The 22604-nt window shown below is 36.3% G+C and overlaps 1 protein-coding gene across 1 annotated transcript in view; it reads left to right on the forward strand.

Annotated features, from left to right (window-relative positions):
* Positions 1 to 4491: 4491 nt before the first annotated feature.
* VCL1 (vacuoleless1 (VCL1)) overlaps positions 4492 to 22604 on the forward strand; it is a 49119-nt gene continuing 31006 nt past the window's right edge. Inside the window, exons 1-3 of the mRNA XM_089790612.1 lie at positions 4492 to 4823; positions 5113 to 6172; positions 20765 to 21055. Of these exons, the coding sequence (XP_089646738.1) occupies positions 5399 to 6172; positions 20765 to 21055 (1065 nt within the window). The 5' untranslated portion in view covers positions 4492 to 4823; positions 5113 to 5398. The remainder of the gene's footprint in view (positions 4824 to 5112; positions 6173 to 20764; positions 21056 to 22604) is intronic.

The raw sequence follows: 22604 nt of genomic DNA on the forward strand, positions 1-22604 counted from the left end.
GATAGGATTCAAGCAATGGTCTTGCTTTCTCAGACAATCCTGATGGTGATGTGCAATTCATTGAAGCTCTTAGGGTGGACCAACCTAAATTCATGACCCCTACCCAAGATACTCAAGCAATCTCTGCTAATCCCATTGTCCCATCCTAGTTATCTAACTCAGTTAGTAAGAAAAGAAATTTTTAGCCAGTATGTACACCTGTGAAAGACATTGTAACTAAATATGTAGCTTATGGTTCCACGATTAAAAAGCTAAAAATTGATGCTCATTTAGTTAAAGATCTAGTAACTAGGAAAATTATAGTAGAATTGGCCACGTATAAACAAAAAAATGAATTTGAAGAAATTGACAGCGAAGGCTTCAAAGCTACTTCAGTTGAACTTGGGACCATCAATAGAAATACATGTAATAAATTCTTCAAGTTTTCTGTTGATCATATGTTAACCCAGTCGGAAAAAGATAACAGGGAGAAGAAGGAACTCAAAGCCTTAGTGGTGACTATGGCTGCTTATATAGATTCACTGATGAATCTCAGGGCCCTACCAGTTGTTCAAACTCCTCAATCTTTCGATCCTGATTCTGCAGACAACCAACAACTAGTTAAATAGATGCAAAAGGGGAAGTTGCTTTCAAATGCAATGCAGGATTGGGTGAATTCCATCGTCAAAGAAGGTAACAAGTTCATCCTAGATTTTACCACTATGTATGCTGAAGGGGAAACACTCTTGGGTGAAATTCAAACCCTTATTCTAGGGTGGGAAACCAAATAGAGTCGATGTCAGGGTATTGTGTTCCAGGTGATCGAAGTTGAAAAATATGGAGTGCTTAAATTCCTAAGTGAGAACCTTATGAAAATTGTAGATTCTTGTATGTCGTTCATTATGAAGAATAATATGGGCTAGAAAGAATCAATCTACAAAGAAGTTATTAAAGAAATGCAATCCATTGAAAACAAGATTATTGGGATGCATGAGGAGCTTCTTAAAGATATGAACATAGTGAATCCTATAGGAATTCTACAGTTTGATGATGGCAACATGGATTCTGAAGCATTAACAAAAAGCTTCAATGATGCTATTGCAAAGATTAAGGACAATGAATCGCCTACTGCTAGTGATTTCACCACACTAGAAAATATTGAATCCATGCTATGTTTAAACAGGAACCTCATGCCGTGGCAAAGTCTGAAGATCAAAGAATTCAAATGGCACAAAGATGCCTGTAGGACTAAGCTACTAAGTTTGAAGAACCCCCATTCTCATGCAATGCAATAATTTATGAACACCTTTAGAAGCTGGAAATTGGTAGGACAAACTGTGGGCAAGGGGGAAAAGGTCGGCGATGAAGTCTGGTCGAGATAGTTACTTCCGTTTGTGTCTTTTGCAACCATTTTAAAACTATTTTTATTTTATCGTAACTATTTCAACCGAAATGGTTGGGCTTTAATGGAGGCCTTTCAGATATGTAACAAGACTATAAATGCTAGGGCATTGAACTGATTAAGGGTTAGAATAGAAAGCTAGAAAATACTCTGATAAAATAGGTACTTTTTGAATAGCAATAGACAAATAGCATATATATATATATATATCATTGTTACTTTGAGAACATTTGATTTATCGTTTGAGATATCTATTGTTGTTTATTCTGCAATCTACATTGATCAAATTTCTTGAATGGTTATTATGAAGTCACTGTAGCATTCATTTCTTTTGAATAAGTGGTTATGGTGAAAAGACTGTGAGTTTTTTTTAATCTTTATTGTATGAATGAATTATCACCTCACTACCTAGGAGTATGTGAGAGTCCTTATGCGCTTTCTGGAAAAAGTGCAAAATTGGTTTTAATTCATTAACAAATCTCATAAAGGACGTTGCACCTATAAATAGAGAGAAAACAAATAACATGAAGTTTTCTCAACTGTTGTGAACATTTTTGTACTTTCCAAATCTTGGGCATAGAGCAAATTATCATTGTGTAATTAGAAAGACAATCTGTTCACCAACACACATGTAGGAAGGTGACACCTCACAACCATTCACCTAATAAGACATGCTTTATTAACCTAAGCGAGATTATTAAAAGTGTAGGGGAAAAATAAATAACCTACTAGGAAATAAAACACTACACTAACACTATTAATTATGCAATAAACAATGGCAACAAGTTCAACCCAAACTCTTGTTCTAGATTAACACCTCTCAGCATACTCCTAGCTATTTCCATCAACATCTGTTCATTCTTTTTGCATCTCCATTTTGTTATGGAGACTATAGACTATTTACGAGTGCCATAATCAAAAGCCCCTTAAGAATGATAAAATTTACAAATAGATAACTATAATCTTATCCAAGAAAGCAATTACCTCTCTATTTAATTTTTAAATTTCCAATCTTTTCCATTGAAAATAGATTTTTCATTACAGCTTAGTAGTAACTAATAAATCTTAAAACATTGTTTTCCCCTAGGAATGTGCATCTTCTTCAATTTTTGAATTTAAAACAAGAGACGCAATGCATCATAGTTCCTGCCTAACGCATAATGGTTGTAGGGGTGTAGATGAGTGCGAATCTAAATTAACATTGTGAATGCATTAATTTTTGTCTAGAAATGCACTTGTGATCTGATAGGATTGCTCATATTTTGTTGTTAAATTCTCATCCTAGAAATGCATTTATGATTTGATAGGATGACTCATATTTTGTTGTTAAATTCTCGTCCTAGAAATGCGCTTGTGATTTGATAGGATGGCTCATATTTTTAATCATTGACACTGGACAAAAACTAGGATAGGGATATAGATAGAGATAAATAACAAAAAAAACATATACACAGAGAAAAAAAATGATAGATAATATAAAGGAGGAAGAGGAAGAGAGATAAAATAGTAAGATAGAGTGATACCAAAAAAACATATACACAGAGAAAAAAAATGATAGATAATATAAAGGAGGAAGAGGAAGAGAGATAAAATAGTAAGATAGAGTGATACCAACATAAGCTCTGTGTGTGAGAGAGAGATAATTAAATATAATTATTTTTCTTAATAAAACAAATAGTCAAAATAAAATCATGGTTATAATAAAAAATTTAAATATATTATATTTTAATCAATGAAATTAAGAACTTAATTTTTATATTAAAACTCACATTTTTATAAGAAAAAATGAAATGTATTGAAATATAAAAATATTTTATAAGTAAAACTAATTGTTTAATTTTACACAATTAGAGAAGGTTTACTATTTAATGTTTTGTATTTCCAAAATTTTCATAAAATTAAGTAATTTTTAATTACGATATAATATCTATATAATTTAATATGTACATTTGTAAATAATAAATAGATTTAATACATATAAATTTGATGTAATAAATAAGAAATAAAATATAACTATTTAATTTTAATACATAGTTTATAAAAAAATTAATAATAATTTATATATATTTTAGAATTGAATTATTTCTTTTTTGTGGTTATTTCTTAAGTATCTTTTTTTATATAAAATATAATTATATAAATTTGATGTTGATGAATAAATATGATGTAATAAATAAGAAATAAAATATAACTAATTTAATTTTAATAAATAATTTATAAAAACCTAATAATAATTTATATATATATATATATTAGAATTGAATTATTTCTATTTTGTGGTTATTTCTTAAGTATGTTTTTGATATATAATATAATTATTAATTTAATATTAAAATATATATTTAAGTTTTAAATGTATTTAAATTAAATGATAAATTGTTTAAATAAAAAATATTATTAATAATAAATGATATAATTTATAAATTGTAACACTTATCAATTATACATATTACAAACACTATTATAAAATATAATTAAAAAATAATATTATTTAATTTATTTTTATAAAAGTAAAATAATAATAATAATTTAACTACTCTTATTAAAAAAGCAAAATTTTAATAAAATTAGAAATTCAAATACAAAGATATAACATATTGAAATTATATTAAAAAGACATATTTATTAGTTATATATATATAATATTTGAACTTATGCATTACATGAAGTTTTAGGAACAAGTTATATCAAATAGTAAAAAATAAATATCAATGTAAAATTAGTAATAAATATATTTAAAATAAGAAATTAAAAATATATAATAGATTGTGATAATTAATATTGATTAGACATGTTGTGTGAGGTGGAAGATAAAATGATTCAAAAAATAAAATCTTATCAACTTGTCACAAATGTGAAAAAAATAAAGTTGTAATTAATACAAGATGAAGTTGGAAAATATTTGTATTTTTTGTTGAAGAAAATTAATTTTGTCTTCCACCAAAAATACCAAAAATACTATGAATCAATAGATGAAAAATGTGATTTATAAAATAATAAAAAATTAGACATATAATCTTTTAAATTATTTAATTTGATTGGTTAGTGTTAATGTCATATTTGCATTGACATGAATGCATAAGTATTCCTGGCAAAGACAGACAGGAACTAATAAAAAGTTACCCACACTGATACATACCCGAGAGAACTTCAGGTTTTCACAATTTTTTGGGAAGTGAAATAATTCAACATTCCCTTCTATGCTTCACTGAAACATTGCACAGATTAAAAAAAACGCACAACACGATCATCTACTCTCATCCTCTCTTCAACTTCGTGAAAATACCGACATATGCAATTTCTAACACCAATAAGATAATCATTTTTCTTCCTGTTTCGTGCCAGAATGTTATCAAAATATTGATTGATATATTGCTGCTTAATCTGCGTTTTCCACTGAATTTTCGATCGATTTTGATATTCTAGCGCGTTCATACTCTAGGTACGACAATTACTACCGTTAAAATTTACTTTTAATTTTTAGCTGCATTTTGTCAAATCTATTAGCTGCAAATGCCATAGCTTAGAACTTTACAAAAACTGAGAATTTTTGGTCCTTTTTCTCTAATTTAATTCGACAGATGTTAAAAAATATGTGAAGAGTCTAATCAGCTTGTGCAAAAGTTCAAAATAAAATAAAATTCCGTTATATTCTAAAACTTCGTGGATTCTGGACATCAGGTTTATTTTACAATCGGCAAAGCTCAGATAATTTAAATTGCTGAATGCAGGAAACGGGCTGAAAACTTACCCTAAAATTTAGATCATTGGTCAGAGGCACGGAATTTATATGTAGGTTTTGATATTTGGAGAAATATGCAGGAGTAGAACTTCTAAAGTGAAAGGTTAAGTTGTGTATAGCTGCAAACATCCGGCGATTTTAGAGTAAAATTTAGAGAATTGATTAGATGCAGCGCTGCTTATTGAAATTAATCTGTTCATTTGTAAATTAATTTTCTAAATAGTGCTTGACATCTAATTTGGCCGCTGAGGTTATCCAAACCTTGGAAAACCATAATGGCAATGTCTGTAGCTGCAGAATGGGAAGTTCTAGACAATCGGTATTACCGAAAACAAGAAATTTATTCTATGGCCTGGCAGAAGATGGATTTAACTCGCCACAAGGTTGCCTGTGCCCGTTTTGGAGGGCCTATTGCAGTCATAAGGGATGATTCTAAGATAGTCCAGCTGTATGCTGAGTCAGCGAGACGTAAGTTACAGATATTTAATTCTGCTGGAGTTCTTTTGGCCTCTACTGTGTGGGATCGGCCCGGGGGGAGATTGATTGGCTTGGGATGGAATGACGAAGAAACTCTGATTTGCATTGTGCAAGATGGGTCTGTCTATCAATATAACATTCACGGGGAGCTTCAGCAGCCCCAAATAAGTATGGGCAAGGAGTGTTGGGAACAGAATGTGGTGGAATGTGTCATTTGGGGAAATGGAGTGGTTTGTCTTACAGATGCAAATCAGCTGTTCTGTATTCCTGATTTGAAGAGTCCAAAGGCAATCAGGCTCGCCGATCCTAATCTTGAGGAGCCTCCACTGTCTATGACAGTAATTGAGCCTCAGTATACGATGTCTGGGAATGTGGAAGTGCTTCTTGCCGTGAATGATTATGTTTTGGTTGTGGACGAGGATGGTCTTCAGCAGCAAGGGTTTGGCATTGGGCCTTTGCAGAAGATGGCTGTTTCGCCAAATGGGAATATTCTTGCATCTTTCACTCACGATGGAAGACTTCTAGTGTTGTCCACAGATTTTTCTAAAGTTCTTTTTGAGTTCAGCTGTGAGGTAAATAATTTTCCGGTTGCATATTTGTTCTTTTATTCGATAACTTTTTAACTTCACTGCAAATCTGCATGGTTTTTCTTGGTAACTTAAATAGTTTATCTATTATCGGTAGTTTTAAATTTTTTAATGAACTCAAAGAGAATGTTGTAAAATTTACCAAAAATAGTACAAAACCTGCCTGTAAAGACTGTCATTTTTGTTGAGTCCCGGCTGATAGACAGCACATTACTTGCTGTGATATCTGTCAGAGAAATGAATTCCTAAAAGTCAGAAACCAAGATGAACCAGCCTGAAATATTGTCAGCAACACTGGGGTAGTAAGAATGCAAAAGGATTGAGTATGGAACCAAAAAGATCCAACTTAATATTACAGCGGAACTCCTGTACCGTGTGCATATACTCTTGAAGAGTCAAGCAAAGAAAGCATTAAGTACTGACATAACTGTGTCATAGGATAACTGTATATATCTTCTGGTTGTTTTTTCATCTTTTCATGTCCATTTTACTTAATTCATCACCGCTACGCTTTTATCACTCATTAAAAATCATGAAATATTTGTTAGAGGGGGGTGAATTAGTTATCCTCGGGCCCTTTTAAACAATTTACCAACTGTTAACAACTACCTTTCAAGTTTCCCTAACCAGTCACTCCACCGAGGCAATGCCGCACGAACCCACTGCCTTTCTACGCTACCTTATGCCAGCAAACAGATTTGTACTTCCTACCGAGTATCAGGTTCATTAACCAAATACAACAATAATGACAGTTTTAACATGTAAACAGAAAATAACATGTGAAACATTCATGCACACATTAACACTAGTATTTTTAACGTGGAAACCTGGTTGGGGTAAAAACCACTTGGGAATTTTCACCCAAAAATAATTCACTCTTTGAACTTGGTTAAGAGCCAACCCTGTCAAAGGTTACAAACACACTTGCTAGGTACCCTGTTAGGGGATTTTAATCAAAGATCGTCTAGACCTTGTCACTCTTCAATGAGTGGCATATTTAAAGGACCTACAAACATTCAATGAAATGTCACCTTACAAAAGGATTTACAAAGAGAACTGTTAAGTCCACTCAGTTAAGAGATTTTCTGCTACAATGGTTAGAGAATAATAGTGAAATGATCTGATAAATATGCAGCTACCTCTTGTTGGTTGAGATCTCCATTATGCTCATATCTTTCCTTACTGATTGGCCATCACATCAACTATGCACTCCACTTCAATTCACTCATAGTTTTGCTCAGTATCAACTCCTTTAGCAAGTTTGCCACCAACTTGACTAGCAAATAAACCAACAACATTTGCCTCTCTTGCTTATATAGATAGATTTTTGTCGCTTCATCTCATTCCTTAGGGTTTCCATGAATTACTCTCATCCACATGATCATTAACCAAATTAGGTTCAATGAATCTGGCACTAGGTGAAACATTTTTTGAATCTTAGGCTGTATCTACACTTTGGAACTTGAACTTTTCTTGGATCTCAAAACACGTCTCAAATCTTCACTAATTAGATCTTGCCTTATTAATTCCGTCCATTGATCTTGCTAACCGACTTCATCCTTATCTTGGAATCTTCTAGAATAGTCCAGATCTTTGCTTGATGTTGTCCTTTGCACTATCTTTCCCAAACTGTTCTTCTTTACTGAACTGTGTGCTTCCTTCGCCGAACACCTCCATCACTCAGTTAATACTGCCTCGGTTAATAGTAAAGCTCACTCGGTAACCATCCTTGCTTGGTTAACACTTGACTTTCTTACTTGACCTTTCTTTCTTCTTCATTTACTGACCACCATTTCTAGCTCTGTGTAACTCACTGATTCCTTATCTTTTCACCTTCCAACTTTACTCCTTTCTTTACCAACCAAAATAACTTGTTTCAACATCATCTCAACACTTCATCACATCATGTAAAACAATAAAACCAAAATTATATTGTCATAGACCAATTCACCAGTTGTCCAATTAGGTTTACATACTTAACATCACTTCTACATCTCATCTTCTATCTTTGTGCTCCACTACTCTATTCAACATGACATCCTTCAGATAATTTGCAACTTACATGAATTAGTACCGTCAATCAGCTTGACATCAATCACAACATAACAACTAATCTAACTCTTCTACGTAGACTACTTCATAGCTTGGTTCTGACCTTGTTCCTCATCAACATCAGTTGTGTCCAACAATATTCTCTCTTTCTATCGGCTATAGAGCAAGAAGCTAGCTTTGTTCAACAAGGTCAACCCAATATCAATTTTACTAAACATTTGTTTGCTGGGTTTGAAAAATAACTTAGTTTTTATACCTATTATTGCAAATCATGGGGTATTTTGTTTCTTTCTTTGAATACTTTGCAAAACTTAATTTGTATAATATTATTGTACGCCATGATTGGAACTTCACAGTATATTCTTTCCCGCCGTTTACTAGTTAAATTGAGGGAGTAGGTTCCTCAACTGTTAACATTTATATTAACTATTCAAATAACAGATTATATTTCAAGTGTAAGTCACCATCTAATGATGCTAGAAGAAGGAGACTTCATGGAATATTCTTAGTGTTATTGTTTTTCAACAAATAAATGGCTTAACATTTATCATGAAATTATATTAATGAACTTATGTGTGCGTATATGTGGTTCTATTTGTAACCTTTCTCTGGTTTCTCATTATGTTTTTGTTGTACTTGCCTTATCCTGGTCCTTGTCTATAGTATTTATGTCTTCAGTTGTACTTGCTTAAATAAGCTGTCTAGAATGTAGGATGCCAAATCCATCACTTCTTTTGTTTGAATCCCACCAGCTGTTCTTCTGATCAAGGTGACCTGATCTCTGTAATGCCCTGCTCGAAGATCCTTGGAACAAGGATAAATATAAGCCAAGATAATTTTTAAAAAATAAGTATTGATGCACACGACATACAACATACGAGATCACGAAGATCGCGACGGAAGACTGAACAAACATCCATACACCAATGGATCTCCAAACACAACTACTAACCCAAACGACTAACCACGAAAGGACGCAACGATTTCGAATCTGAAAACATACCGAATTCGAAATGCAATTGAGGTATTCAAGAACATTGTAAATGGGTATCCAAAACACCTTAGGAAAACTTCTAGTCAAACCGAAAAGTGCCCGCTGTCCGCTCGCACAGGTTTTTTCAAAACCCAAGCGATACTTTAAATCAGCATAGAGCGATACTTTCCAGTATTGTATGACCTTTTTGATGAAGGAGTGCGATACTTTCAAGGTTTGAATGACACTTCTCCTAAAGGCGTGCAATACTTGACAAGTATTGTATGACTTTTCTCCAAAGGGCATGCGATACTATAAAGTGTTGCACAATAGAGTTTGGGCGTGCAATACTTTCTAGTATTGCACGATTCTTTCTTCTTTGGGCGTGCAATATTTTAAAGTATCACCCAATGCTAATGCATGGTGACCCAGGAAAAACAATAAACGCACCAAGGCAAACAAGGGGATAAAACAAGAAGTTAAAACGTCCACACCAGAGAGTACCTGATCCACAATCGAGGCATAGACACTCGAACAATAACTACTAGATAGAACTGCATCTAACCATCTAACATAGCAGTGAAGGGAAATAACTAAAAGCAACATCACAGTGTACTGAAACAACATCACAATGAATTGAACAACCAAACTTAGTATGCGGTTCCTCCCAACTGTAATAACATCATGAGACTTCAAAGGTCCTAGCCATCCCCTGCGTGTAACATTCCAAACTGCTGACCAAATTGTTGGACCTGTCTTATTAGCATGTCACTACTAAAAATCCCACAAATCAAACTCATCATCTAACACATGCTAAATATCATAATACAAGAATGCGTCAAATAAACTAACATCATCTAACATGATATCCAAGCATTCCAATGAAAGCATAACTCACAAGATAACTTACTCCGAAACACGAAGTACCAAGTGAAACACAAGCAACGGTCGTACTGGAGGAAAGAACCGTCTTTGTACATCGGTCCCCAACAATGGTGAAGGTAGCTATGCCTCCCAACCACATGAAATCAGTTGGTCTACTCCTGCCATACTGATAGAGATAATGATCCAACCACAAACACACTAAAGTAAACATCCATGGCTATCACTCACACCAGACAGTAATGATGATTGGAACCAAGACCATGCAACAATGCAAGTACAACAGGTCCTAGTTAGACACTCTATGGGTAACTATGTAGGGACTCTTGGTGGAGAGCTAGTAACATGCTAACAAATCGTTCCTCTTGGTATTCCCTCAAGAGGTTGACATGGTGCGTTCGCGGCTTAACTACCAGGACTATATATCACTGACCATTCCCCTCGGCTCCACCCTCGGGAGGCTGACTTTAGCAATTTTATCTTATTTAATTCTCTAACAATTTATTAAGTTATCACTTATTAGAAGCTCCCTAATGCCAACTTGGGCTAGGACACAACAGTTGTGTTAGGAGCCCCTCCACCGACCTTACCCTACATACCCATAGTCATCACACAATGAGTTTCCGTAGGCATGTATATATTCCCAACCCAACCCCAAATGAACATAACTCCATTGAAATACAAACGGGAGATCGGGCCTTGCAAGTCCCCCGACAAATGCATGTGCACATGCTTGTGTGTGGTGCACCACCAACATGAAGATCAAACACAAGGGCTGGATGAGAACACAAGCAGAAATAACACTCAACCGAATAACAACTTGGGAGGATGGATGCGACACACATCCTAATGCAACATAAAAAGTGTAGCAATGATTTGACTGACATCTGTTGATGCGAGTTTTGTGTCACTACATAACATATTAGTAATTGGATGCTTGATACAGAATATCAAATACACAATTCCTCTCTTGAAAAGTTATCTCTCATGGGACATGAGTATAACTCCAATGTTCCTTACACCGTTGGATACTCGCTCAGTTTTATCAATGTGATTTGCTGGTAATCACGTAGGCGGCCTTACGTTTTCTTGTTTGAGAAAAATTTGGATCTTGGTGAGAAAATGGAGATGGTGGTTCGGTGTGAATGCTAGATGATGTTGATGGCGCGATGATGGCAATGTAGGGTGAATGGCGATGGAAGGTGAGAATGCCGATGTTTTGGTTTACTTCTCTAACTAACCTCTTCTAAGCATGAAATTTGGCTACTCAACTACTCCTACTCCTAAGAATGGAAGGTTAGCAAATGGACGGGGATCGAATCTAATGAAGGCTAACCAGCGGCCCTACCTCCATAGATGCAACGCTTCAAAGGAAAGTAAACTAGATCACCACACAAAGCCTCCCAACCAGCCGCTAGGATGCTAGTGGCCTAGTGTTGACCCCTATCAAACATCTACCAAAGCTACCATGCAACAATCCATTTTATTTTACTCTTACTCTAACAACTTGAAATGAAATTGCTTCAACTTGAAAAGAAAATTTAACTATGTGGGAGTAGAAAACATGCAATAACACCCAATGTTCTTAGTCAACATGCAATGAAAAAGAGAGCACTTTGGTATTATTTTCGCAACAATTTCTCCAACCCCCTCCCTTTGCAAATGAGAGCCAATGGCCTTATATAGAGGTCCAAAATACAATGGACGGTAGAGATCGAAACAAGATCGACGATCCAGATTGGATCCAAAAACCCTAATTAGGGTTGCCACCCCATCGGCCAATGAGAAGATGCCACCTCATCAATGGACCAATGAAAAAAGTGCAAAAGTGGCAACCAATGAGAAGGCACCAAAATGGTGGCCAATCAGAAACAAACACTTGTCCTATTCTAGAAGAAAGAGAAAGTTGCCACTTGGGCTTACATAAGATGATCTTCTAATATAATTCTTCCTTTTTCTTTTGTTCTTTTAACTAAGGCAATGAACTTAGCTAGCCTTTCGTTAACTTCTTCCATAGGAGGACAAGGAGTGTGCTTCACTCGGAGTTCTGCTGACTTTGCCACGCTGTTTGCTGCTTGTAGTATCCTTTCGTGATCCTTCTCATATTCCTTTGCAAACTCAATAAAAGCATTGAGTGAGGAAAGGGTGTTCAGATGTTTCCTTTTGACGGCAGCCTTTCCTAACTCATCCAATCTCGATCCAAATCCTGTCTCACTGACATCCTCCTCTCTAATACCCTCAAAATCAAGCGCCACCCCAACGTCGCTCATCATGGTCGAAATGGAAGTGTCGACGCTTGGGCCGTGTTGTGCAATCTCATCATGAATTTCTTCAAGTGTTCTGAATTTGGTAGTCAATGCGACATACCAAGATTCAACTATGCTCAATCCTCTCTCATCAACCAACTGGGCTCTTTCCAAATATGCCTCCGGTAACCTAATGAATGCCTGCAGCCTAGGAATAACCAAATCCTTGATGGGAAGAAAATTCTTCCATTCCTCTTCAAATAATCTGAATTTGTTTCTAACAGTCACCAATGACTGGAATGTTGAGATGAAGGAGGGCAAGAAATTTCGCCCATCTTGGATTGTATCATAGATCCAACCCCTTACTTCATGTAACTGAGCTGATACCTCTTCTGAATTGCTCCCGCTGTCTTGAGGAAGGGCTGCCTGATGCAGCTGTTGGATTGGCTGGCAATCTCTCCAATATTTGTTTTCGGCCTCCAACTTTACTATCCTTTCGTTTGCCTTCCTCAATCTTTCTCTGATTGATGCTATGCCTTCCTGAACCTCCTCATATTCCATATCATCTGTATTTCTTCCCAAATTATGTTCTACTATTTCGTACTCCTGGGCTGCAATCTCATCCGCTGCCTTATTGACTGTTGGTATAGCAATCTGAACCCTTCGGTGACCATCACTGTCGCTTCTGATTACCCTTGCCACCGTATTTGCCATCTGTTTTTGGTTCTCGCTATCATCCTTTTCTATTAGTCCTTGGATATCATCAATTGCGTGAGCCATTACCACCTCGCCTCTCGGCATAAGCATTTGCCTTAACCATAGTGGTGCAGTGCATCTCCCCAAATCCGGATTCGGTTCGACCAACAAAGCATCACCAACGGCCTTAGACGCCTGACTTACCTCTTCAATATCAATCGGCCCATCTTCTTCTCTACTAGTTTCTGCCATATTTCCTTGCTGGTTCTCCGAGAGAGGGGAGTACTCCGTACTTTCACTGTAGCCACTTGATTCCGAATCAGAGCTCACCTCCACTGCGGCCCCTTTATCACTCGAATTGACCTCTTGGCTTCTAGCCTTAGTTATACTCTCTCTTGACGGCGCTGCCCGCTGTCTCTTGGCTGGAGGTTCCGAACGTTCTTGGCTTTTCTCTACCTCCAAAGCCCTCTTCTTGCTATTTCTAACTGTCTCCGATTGCCGGCCACTTCCTTCACCCTTCTGTCCGATTAATTCTACTAGACCTTCCTTCGGTTTCATCATCTCATAAGTAAGGAGAACCTTTTGTCTTTGTAGCTTTCTCAACTTGGCATTATACCACGACTTGGTATGCAAATCTACTGTCCTTGTGACTGCCTCCAAGGAAGGATCCTGATGATCGTCCCAATCCACTGGATTCAACTCTGTTCCAACTACTGTCTCATAGTCTTCTCTCAACACACTACGATCATCCTCCAATTGATCGGGAATATCAAGGCCTCTCCATCTGATATCTCTCATCATGTTCACCGACAATCTCGAGAAAGCTAGCTTTCTCACGTGAAAATCATCCTTTGCATTGGCCCAAAAGTCCTCTATAGTGGGAACATGCTTAAATTCGCTTCCATGAGATGCCTTGATAAGACCAACAGGGTTGAATCCTTGCCTTGCTCTGTACCATCCTAGATGATACCACTCCAATTCCTTTTCCGCAGCCTCAAAGGTGGCCCGATTTGGGCAACTATCATTGCCAATTATAATTGAGAAGGAAACGCCTGTTTTCCCCTCATTCCTCATTACTCTATCATAGTGCTCAAGCTGCCTAGCCAATTCCATCAAAACTACCTTGTTGGGCGGGTATCTTGGAAGCCTCTTGGGACAAACTGTACTTCCTACCACTCTAATGTATGTGAATTGCGGGAATTGGATGAACCAACTCCCAAACTTCTTAATCCTTGCTTCTGCTTCCGATGAAAGTCTCTTAGCAGGCGCCCCTTGTAATACCCTTACTGTCTTCATGGCGAATGCATCGCAAAACATCTTGTAATCCTTGTTATTGTGCAAATGAAGCTGCGGATAGCATTCATGCACCAAATATTGCCCCGGCCCATTACCAATCTCTCCTAAGGCCCTAAGTCCCGGACTCTCATACAATCTAGCAATTAAGTAAAACAGATAGGATCCCATGTAGAATTGCCTTTGGTTTTGAACTGTTCTAAGTTGCAACTCTAAATTTTCACTTATGATCCTAGCCCAATCAAATTTTCCTTTTCCCTTTTCAATTTCATCAATGAAGAAGTACATCCAGTTTTCGAATTGCATAGCTTGAGCTAGGCCCATGATCCGGCTGAGAAGAACAATGAGATCGCCATATTCCGGCTTGAAATCTGCCACTGTAAGCCTTGTTGATTTGTTAACTCCTTTCCTCCCTTCGTGTATCCAATTCCGCTTTAGATGTGAGAAGTAGGCCTCTTGGTTACCTTGAAATGATTTGGCCGCTTGATCCACCATTACAACTGTCATGCCCTTGCTCTGGGGAATATTAAATGTCTCTTCAATTGCTTGTTCGCCAATGTTGGCCAACACTCTCTTCCCTTCGCCAAAAATGATGGATTTACTGTCTAGATCAAATCAGGATGCACACTCCATAATCAATTCCGGACAAGGCAAAGTAGGAGGAAAAGCTGCTGCATGTACAATTCCGCTCTTGTATATCCTCTTTGCCAAGGGGGATTGTCCTTCCTTTAGTCTGTCCCTCATCCGTATCATGTCCACTGTAGCGATATTAGTATCGGTTATTTTCTTCATTTTCGAGAAGAAGGAAGTTTTGGTCGTCATATCCTCTTTGTCTTTCTTAGCGTTTGCCCGCTTGGGATTCTTACTTGCACTATCATCCTCCATGCTCGTCGCCCTATTACGGGATGGTAGAGTGGTGGACCAAAAGGCAAGAAGAACCAAGTAGTGCAATTCTTAGAAAAGAGCGAAAGAATGGATGTCAGCTTAAGCACTCCTTGCAACTCTAGATGATGACTTTCACCTTAACTAATAATCTTACAGCAACTTTTCGGAACCCGGGATATGACATCAAAGAATTACAAATCCCTTTGCAAATTAGAAAACAAAGCCTCTAAGCTTATCCAACACTTGCCTTCTATGCAAAAATCAAACTTTCATATGTATCTCTTCTCCCAACAAAATTGCCCAAATCTGATATAAAAATTGCAGCCCCTCTAGAAAATCAGAATTTTGTCTTCCACAAATTTCGGCCCCCACAAAATTCGGCTCCCACAAAATTCGGCTAAGCAAAAAAAAAAATTTGTCCTTCCACAAAATTCGCCCAAGCAAAGAAGGAGCAAAATCTGTAAAATCTGCCACCTAGGGCACAAATCGCAGCCCACAAAGTGGAGCAAAAATCTCCAAAAACGCAAAAAATCTGGCCCTTAGACAAATCGCCCAACAATGGCAATGGAGAAATTGCCCAAAAATCGCCAAAAAACTGTCTTCCACCAATTTCGCCCAAGTCTGGAAATCTGCCCTTGCTTCAAATTCGCCCAAGCATGAGGAGCAAATGAATTGATGAAAATGAAATGGGAGGGGACTCCCTTTATAGCAGCTTTCACCTTCCTCCCAGGCTGGCCGACTTGGTCCTATAGAGGAAAAAAAAACCAAAATTAAAGCTAAGTTAGTGGCCCACTTTAAATACTTTGCCAAAATTTTAATTTTCTAAAATGAAAACTGCACTTTTAATTTACTAATTAACCACAAATTGCAAAACGAAATTAAATGGTGCCTTGGGGATGCTAAAAATTTCTATTTAATGAGGGTTTGCTAATTAATACATCCTTGAAGTTGAATTTTGGCTAACCAAAAGCCATTTCTTAATATTAATTTACCAATTTCATTAAATACCAAAAGCTTTCAAGGCAAATTTAATCTATTAAAGCCAATTTTTGCAATTTTCCTCTAAATCGATTTTGCTAAATAATTAAAATTTTATGACAAAAAATAAAATTGCCTCTAGAGTAAAAATCGATTTTGCAATTTAACTTCATCTTACAAAATTAAATTCTATTTCACCAAAAAAAATAAGATTTTCCAAGAACCTAAGTCTAACGAAAAATTTCCTTATTTGAAAATCATTCAAATTTACAATTAAATCCACATTTTCAAAAGAAATCGTCGAAGTACAAAATTCACAATCTTATCCTGCCAAGTTGAAATCAATTTTGAACTTATTCGGCCTAAGGATAGAACTGATAGCTCTGGAAAATCAAGTTGAAACCGGGTGAAAAATACATCTAACCTTCTCCACTGGCCCTAAAGGCGATTAAAAAGGGGGTCCCCAAGATTTTGGGACGATGTGTGAAAACCTCACAACAACATCCTATGGATGATCCAAGTCCACGATCAATATCATGCCAAGAAAACCCGAGAAAACTAAGCAGCACACAAATTGAGGTAAAAAGCCCAAAACTCGAAAACATCGAAAATAAAACCCATTTGTTCTTTGGGGACAAGAGCTATGAAAATCCAATAAAATTTGGGTTCAGACTCCATATGCAAAAACAACTATCATAACGGTGCAAAAGCCCAAACCCTCATCCCAAAAATTGGGAAAATATTCATACCCGACCAATTGGGTAGAACCAACAAGCTAAAACGGTGGGGAACACTAGTTCTCAGCCTCTAGACAAACAACTACCAAAAACAGATACATAATCTGAGTTGAAACAAGAAAATGGGAGAGCCCTACCTGACAACCAAAAGGGCTAAAATGGAAAACAGCCAGGTGAAATAAATAATCCGTAGATATAGCCGAAAATGATAGCAAAGCAAGGTCTCCCCGAGTTGGATCCAACAAGTTCGTCCTCGCGAAGATCCCACGCCTGTAGCTCTCACAACGAACAGAAAACCAATCTTTTGGAAAAGGATTTTAGAAAAAGCTCTCAAATTTCCAAATTACAAAAATGAGAAGTGAGGAATTAAATTCCTCTTTCCATACTTATTCACTTTTCGAGTGAATAATCGATTAAGGCAAATAGCCAATTGGACTAGCTAGACTCCAAATCAACCCAAACGAAAACAAACTATTCCTAGAAATAGGAATTCATCCATGGAAAAGCTGCCAAAAATTAAATTCAATAAAATTTAAAGCTCGAAAACCAAAAATTATAGAAATTGCCTTAACAACTTTCGCGACAATGCAAAGCTCTAAATGCACAAACACGCTCACAGGTCTAGTCACATAATGCAAATGAGTTTGGATTTAATAATCACCAAAAGGTTTAATTTAAACAATTAATTAAGGATACGTCGACCATACAGGGATGACATTTGTAAAATGAACAGCTGAATCACTAACTCCATGTGCCACTGCCAGGGATATAAATCTTGCACACTAAAACACATGATCAAATGCAATTGCATATAATAACATAGTTGAAGCAATAAATGCATTAAATAGATAATTTAACCATTTACTCAATTATACTTAAACAATCCATTTACATCACTCATGTTCACACAAAGCATACAAAACATATCCATAGCATGAAATCAATCACATAACAGAATCAAAGATATGTCCAAATACCAAAGAACCAGATATCATCATAGACCTATAGTCATCTCAAAATGTCATCAACATGCAAATATGATAAACTGAACAGCATAGCATATAGCATCTATGGTACTGAAATCAAAGTATAACATCCGACACTCAGGTCATTTGAAAGTACAAATAAGAGTATCAAGTATCTCTCAAATCAAAATATAACAAGGTTTAGGCTGCGAACACGAGAGGCACTACATTCTCATAGTGGTGTTCTTACTCATTATAAGCATCCATTTTATGGCTTGACCTGCTAAATAGAACCAAATCTTCAACAACCATTTGGGTTTGGCAAACCCATTTGCGGGCTTGGGGTATTCCTGCTATCTTTAGCTCTCCCCAGGTCATCCGGACTGCTTCAAATAGGTTCCATATGAACAATCAGTAGCGAATGTGAAACGTGGACGGTTGGCAGCTTAGTGTCTGCCTCTAGCGACCTAAACAACTAAAAATTAATAGTTAAATTCAGAAAAAAGAGACCAGTGCAAAAGGTTGTGTAAGAGATAACTGACACATAATTTTCACACTTTACTCTCCAAGATTTCCTGTTTAATTTATGCTCACCATTTTTTTATCTTGAGGTTCACACTACCATAATAGCTATAGCAACTGAGAAAGTGGTATTTGGAATTTATTCTCTAATCCACACACATTGGTGTGGAATTTGTTTGCAAGTTGATTTTCATCTATTTGAATTTTGTATCACAATAACTGCAAACACCATTTTGATCTTTTTCAGAGGACTGTACAATATGTATGTTATAGTCTCCATTTGTCTTATGTTGCCTGCAGCAAACCTGCCCTGAAATATGTACTTCCTCAACATCCCAAAGCTTTATCTGTTATTGATATGAAATAGAACTCAGGTCATTGATTAATTTATTGGTGGGCTTTAATTAAAATAAATAAATATTTTCTTGAGTTAGGCATTTATAGTTGATTTTTATTATCTATCAAAGGGTGATGCCTTTCATTGTTAATTAACAACATATTATTTCAATGTAGCATGTCCTCAGTGAATTCGAGTTGCCAAAATCGGCAAATGAGTGTTCATAATGGTTAGAGTTACACCTCACAAACAATCTTTTATGATTGCTTTCTACTTGTAATATCTCAAATTCAAAATTTAATCATTCAAAGATCTAGAAATTGAATTCACATATGTTGTACCAAATTCCACTGAGAACACCAAAACTAGCTAGCGAGTCCTGCACATAAGAGGCCAATTTAGATGAAATGTTAGAGGTTTTTATTGAAACTAGCTGAATTCCACTGAAAACACCAAAACTTAGCTAGCCAATCCTGTGCATAAGAGGCCAATTTAAATCAAACCTTAAGAGAATCTTATTGAAACTGATTTTCTGATATGAGCATCATTTAATTAGGTCTGAAACTGATTAATAATAGCAGCAACACAATCTCCCAAACTTTATCATTAAACAACACTCATAAACTATCATTCTCACAATTTGCCAGAATCACTTAAAACACCGCCAATCTCATTGTTTGACTTCCAAGTGGAAATATACAGAATATATAGTCCGTTATAAATATCATAGCAGCAGCATAATGCTGCAACACGCCCACAAATAACTCACAACAACAGAAAACACACAACTATCCTCATTAAACCACTCCAAACAACTCTATTAAAGTCGTGAAAACTGAACTGAAGAAACTAATAAATCTCCTGTCTTCCTTCAACTTAAATGCAAATTCTGGATGAGATTGCCCACTGGGAGCATAGGCTTTCCATCCTCTGACAACCTGCTGTTCATGGCTTTTTGTCCACCAGCCTTACACTTCAACAAGTGTTTGTCCATGGAAAAGTCTTCCTGCAAAACTGCAAATTTGAAAGAGTAATCCAGGGTAACCTGCAAAAGACCAAAATTACAATATTTGTATCCATATGGCATGCAAGATTTTGGCACTCAAATTCAAACTTCCTCAGTAATTGTTGCTGATTTGGTTATTACTGTTGCCAAAAGTCATCTTTGAATTGTCCAAGATTCTTCTCTACTTGTAGCAGTGGAAACTTTCTAAAATTCATCATGCAATAACTTTCCACTCCCCTTTTGCTTGCCACATTTGCCCTTGGTGGGAGATTAATTAATTAGATGTATTTCAATTTCCCACTACACTCTTGGTGGGAAAGTCATTAACTAGAAACATTTCAAACTAATCATTATGGCACAAAACCCAATACCCCACCAAGTGTTTCCAAGTATATAATTTTATATTTAAATCCCCTTTTGATATTGAGAATATCTAGATACTCATATATTAAATTATTTTTTCCCTAAGTTTATTCAATTAGCTCATATTGATTAAAATGGGTTACTATTGACCAAAATCCAATTTTAAAGAAAGGGAACATGACACTTCTGCTTTTTTGTTACGATATTTGATATGTTTTTGAGAGTTCAACAGCAAGACCATGGATGTACTGAGTACTCTGTATTTTCCAGTGCAGACTATTTTATTTAAAACACTTTGAAAATCTCAGTTATCATCATCCTCAATCTGCTTGAAAAGGAAAATGCCATGTGTAATTTATCATAACCAAAATGATACAATATTAATAATTCAACCACAGTTACTTTCATGAATGTCCAAGGCAATACAATTTTTGTGGGTTCCAGGACCATTTCCTTTCCAACTGTTTTTTTGCACAGTAACAATGCTCTCTGGCATATTTCAAATTGCTGTCATTCCATTTGTATTAGCTGGGAAATAGGACTTACTTTTGATATGGGTGAAAACATCTCTGATTTATCTCATGTTTTATCTTTGGTACTTCTGTTTTATAAACTGAATTGTTTACTGTGCTGCATGTGCAGTCATCTCTACCCCCAGAGCAGCTAGCTTGGTGTGGAATGGATAGCGTACTGCTATATTGGGAGGACATGTTAGTGATGGTGGGACCTTATGGCGGCTCAGTCAGATATATGTATGATGAACCTATAGTTCTGATACCTGAATGTGATGGTGTAAGGATTCTTTCAAATTCCAACATGGAATTTTTGCAGCGTGTACCTGATTCTACTGTTTCTGTTTTCAAGATTGGAAGCACGTCGCCTGCAGCACTATTGTATGATGCTCTGGATCATTATGACAAACAAAGTGCAAAGGTATACCTTGCATGTTTTTTATCGATTATTTGAATCAAAATTTCTAAGCATTTAAATTGTACGTTTTCTGTCATAGGAATCCTATAATTTTAGTTTGAGACATCATAAATGAAAAAAATGGAGATTAGTTTGTTAACATTCATGCTGTACTCCAAACAAAGAATGCAATTTTTTTTTTTTTGGATTAATTAGTTGGAGGATCTATTGCATGTGTGCCCCTTCCACCCCAGAAAAAAGGTCGTAATGAAATATTAACCAAGACTTTTACAAAAACAACCCTAACGGATGTAAAACATAAAGCTTAAAAAATAAATAGAGAACATATTAATAATAATAGCAGCCAAAGTCTAACAGTACTGGAGATATGATCTGCTGCAGGAAGACGGGATCCAACTAAAACCAGGACTTCCGAAAACATCACATCAGGGTTCTCAACAGGTACCCAATGGTTTGTACCAGAGCTGTCTTCACCTTCCTTGACCACCGCTTCTTCCATGAGAATATGGTGTGCTGCTCAACAAGGTCTGCTTGGTTTGCCTGAATAAACAGCTCTAGGGTTGGAAACTGCTTGCCATGATTCAGCCTCCTCTATTCATGATTGGTGCCACTACCACAGATTGCTAGGATGGGCAATTGCCACAGACCTCAAGGTGATCCTTATTGAGGATTATCATGAATCCTCCTAGATCTTTCCTTACATCTGCACAATAGGCTTTGAATCTGCACAATAGGCTTTGAGTTTGGACTTTTAACAGACATAATTCTTGATGAACCACAACCAGGTCCAAACACTGTCCTCTACCAACATGTTGACACAGATATGCAATTGAGCTCTCCTCAAACTTTGCCTTGCTTTGTGTTTTCCTTAGCACCTATGCCTTTTGATTCCATCAACAGCTTCACATTGCCATACTGATGAGGAATAAACAGATGCAGAAGCCAAAGGTAGATCTTTGAATTGGGAATCATGTCCACCAAATTTGAGACAAAACCTTTTTGAATAGTTGCCTTACACCTCAGAGACCCTGTTAAGCACCATCTCCTTGGACTCCGTTGATGAACCCTAGAGCCCCTAGATTATTGCAGAAAATGTTGCTTTTGGCCTATGGTCCGTCATATGGCCTTTTGACAAGGGATCTCTTCCTATACAACAATTTTTCTTGCAAGTTATGATGGCAAGGATAATATATTGTACGCGGAAACACAACACAGTAGCTGCTTAGGTGCCAGAAAGCTAGCAAATGCCACTACTATTAAACCACCGCCACATACGTAGATATTCACCTTCAACTGTTCACAAAGTCATTCAAACTTTGGAGGCTATTATAACACAAGAATCTGATAAACATTTATCACAATAGACATTGTAAACACACTTCAGAAATGCCAATAATAAATCTCCACCGACTTTTGGTATACAGATCCCAAAATAGCCCCTCAAAAATGAACTCATTAGGGAGGGAGATAATTTTAAAAGTATTCTAATTCAACTCATGAGGATGGGTGATTGGTATATGATGCATGATCGGATCCTGATCTATGCTACAAT

Source organism: Cupressus sempervirens, chromosome 1, assembly GCF_028749045.1.
Source record: "Cupressus sempervirens isolate cs-2001-9-10 chromosome 1, ASM2874904v1, whole genome shotgun sequence".
Classification (NCBI taxonomy): domain Eukaryota; kingdom Viridiplantae; phylum Streptophyta; class Pinopsida; order Cupressales; family Cupressaceae; genus Cupressus; species Cupressus sempervirens.